Genomic DNA, 2,345 nt, shown 5'->3' with positions numbered 1-2,345 from the left:
CTCTAGGACAAAGTATGCAGGAGGAGAAGCATGGCAAAGTTGAGATGACTTGGATAGGAAACGAATCACAATAGTGTGCATTGCACACTGATTATTGATACTGGCTGATATGAAACGTTTAAATCGTGATACATTTTTCAGTTCAACCCCAACAAAAACCTAAAAACAGGCAATTGTATTCTCATCCACCTTTCAGTGAGAGATACTTAGCTCCTGTARTGAAACACAGATTTAATCTAACACTTCATGGTTTTCATTGTGTGTCTGGATTAACGTCTGRGCAGCATCCTGCCAATTTATACACGTTTTCTCACATTCAGCCACTCAGTTCATGTCAGGACAAGCTTGTTAAAGCTTATTGAAATGAGCTGTTATAAAAACAGGCTCCTGTGCTGCAGCACTGACTCACTCAGAGAACTGACTGCCTGGAAACAGACAAACATCATTTGAAGAAGATTAAATCACATTTTTAACCTTTCTACAGAAGAGGCGGAGCTAAAGGCCAACATCCCATGTGACTCGTTGTGCTGGATGGAGATAACTACTGCAGACTAGTTATCTGATACAGGTGAGTCAAAAGTCTCAGGACATGCTTTTATTTTTATTTATTTAGAAAAAATAAGGAAAGTGAGCTATTTGAAAACCCCAGCAGCAGATGGGTGAGGACGTCTTTCTTTTAGGTTATATCCAGAACATGGTCGCCATGTTGGAACAAACTCAAAGGGTGTCCTGTGACTTTTGACTCACCCTGTACTTATCAACAAGCACAAATGCAGCTCGTAAAGCACCAGGAAGCAGGTAGAGAACAGGTGTCTTACTCAAGGACACCACAGCATCTGAGCATGGCAGGGACTCAAACCTGCAACTCTCTGGTCCCAAGTCTCTGCATTGCCACTGCCACAGCTTTTTCTTATATTTTTTATTTTCTTAAACATGAGTCTGTCTTGTCTTGTTGATCCAGCATGAAAATGATATAATGCTAACTAAATAATGAACAGACCTGTTTGGCAGTGAGGAAAATGAAGGTTTTTCCAGTAAAAAGCTGCCTGCGAGCTGGGACTGGTCCAAGGTTAACGTCTTCATTACTCAAGCTGGGCTCATCAAGCAGCGGGAGGAAACTAAAACACAAACACAACAAAGCACAGATGAGCTGATGCAGCTAGCGTCAGTGAGCATAAAGAAACAGGAGCTGTGTTGTACCTCTCTGCTTTGGGAGGCAGCAGTTTGTCCTCAGCAGACCTGCTCAGCTCTGAGAAGAACTCCGGCTTCARGATGGGACGAGCACACAGCAGAGCTGAAATAGTCTGATTACAGGAAATACAAAGGGAGGAGTTCAGAACATGAACACAGTCAGAACAGAACATGACAGGAGTTCAACTCTGACCTTAATGGTGACTTTAACAGTGGGCATGACCAGGTGTGTGCAGTCAGGAGTCCAGGTGTTCACCAGCTTCCCCCCCACAGCTGACAGCACCTGAGTGAGCAACGCCTTCCCAGCACTGTCCAGACATGACGAACACACCACTGGCTTCTGGTGGGACACACTGAGGCACAGAGCAGACAGGACATTTTAAATATCACTTTATCATCAACACATCATTAAAAATAATATTTATATATATACTGTATATACAGTATATATTGTATTTATTTCTGCTACCTACGTGAATTTGCTTTCAAAAACCCCAAATGTGACAGCGTCCCCTGGCGACAGATGTGTTGGTGCCGTTAGTTTGRGGTTGTTGACAAATGTGCCGTATTTAGAGGAGTCTTTTACTGTCAGGGTCTAAAACACAAAAAGAGCAAGAAATGAAATATATCCATCAAATAAAACCTCCCTCCAATTTCTGGTCAAATTAAACATTTTTAAAAAGGAAAAATAAAGATTATTGCGCAACAAAGTGTAGTTTTTATTTAATATTAAATAAACCAAGCACATAATCTTGTGATTTTGTAGTTTAATAAGTTATTTAATTGATAACAATCAAATAAACAAATAATTTATAGTTGGTGACATTTTGAAATGTTTTAATTGATGTTTGTGAAGAACAACAAAGTGTGTAGTAATGTTGTTCTGCACAGTTTGATGGTTTTTACACTTTCTTTTCTTTTGAAAGTTTCTGCAGGATTTGAAGTAGAGAGCAGGTGCAACAGCACCACCTTCTGTGTTAAAGTGTAATCACACACATGAAGGATCACCTTCTTTTAATCACTATTTCTGTGTGCATCATTGCTACAACTCTGTCATTTGGAATAAAAATAATCTGTGAAAAAAATGTTATAGGAAAGAAAAGTCCTTAGTGAACCCCCATGCTACCATAAAATATGACGCATTTATATTTTAT

At 39.7% G+C, this 2,345-nt stretch overlaps 1 protein-coding gene across 1 annotated transcript in view; it reads right to left on the bottom strand.

Moving 5' to 3' along the window:
- Positions 1-1,000: 1,000 nt before the first annotated feature.
- The window catches only part of LOC106511496 (nibrin), a gene marked incomplete at both ends in the record, with an annotated part of 3,531 nt that continues 2,186 nt past the window's right edge, over positions 1,001-2,345 (bottom strand). Inside the window, 4 exon segments of the mRNA XM_014000247.1 lie at positions 1,001-1,118; positions 1,201-1,304; positions 1,385-1,544; positions 1,665-1,786. Coding sequence (XP_013855701.1) covers positions 1,001-1,118; positions 1,201-1,304; positions 1,385-1,544; positions 1,665-1,786 — 504 coding nt within the window.

Source organism: Austrofundulus limnaeus, unplaced genomic scaffold, assembly GCF_001266775.1.
Source record: "Austrofundulus limnaeus strain Quisiro unplaced genomic scaffold, Austrofundulus_limnaeus-1.0 Scaffold2853, whole genome shotgun sequence".
Taxonomy (NCBI): Eukaryota; Metazoa; Chordata; class Actinopteri; order Cyprinodontiformes; family Rivulidae; genus Austrofundulus; species Austrofundulus limnaeus.
This window is presented reverse-complemented; position numbering and strand designations above follow the sequence as displayed.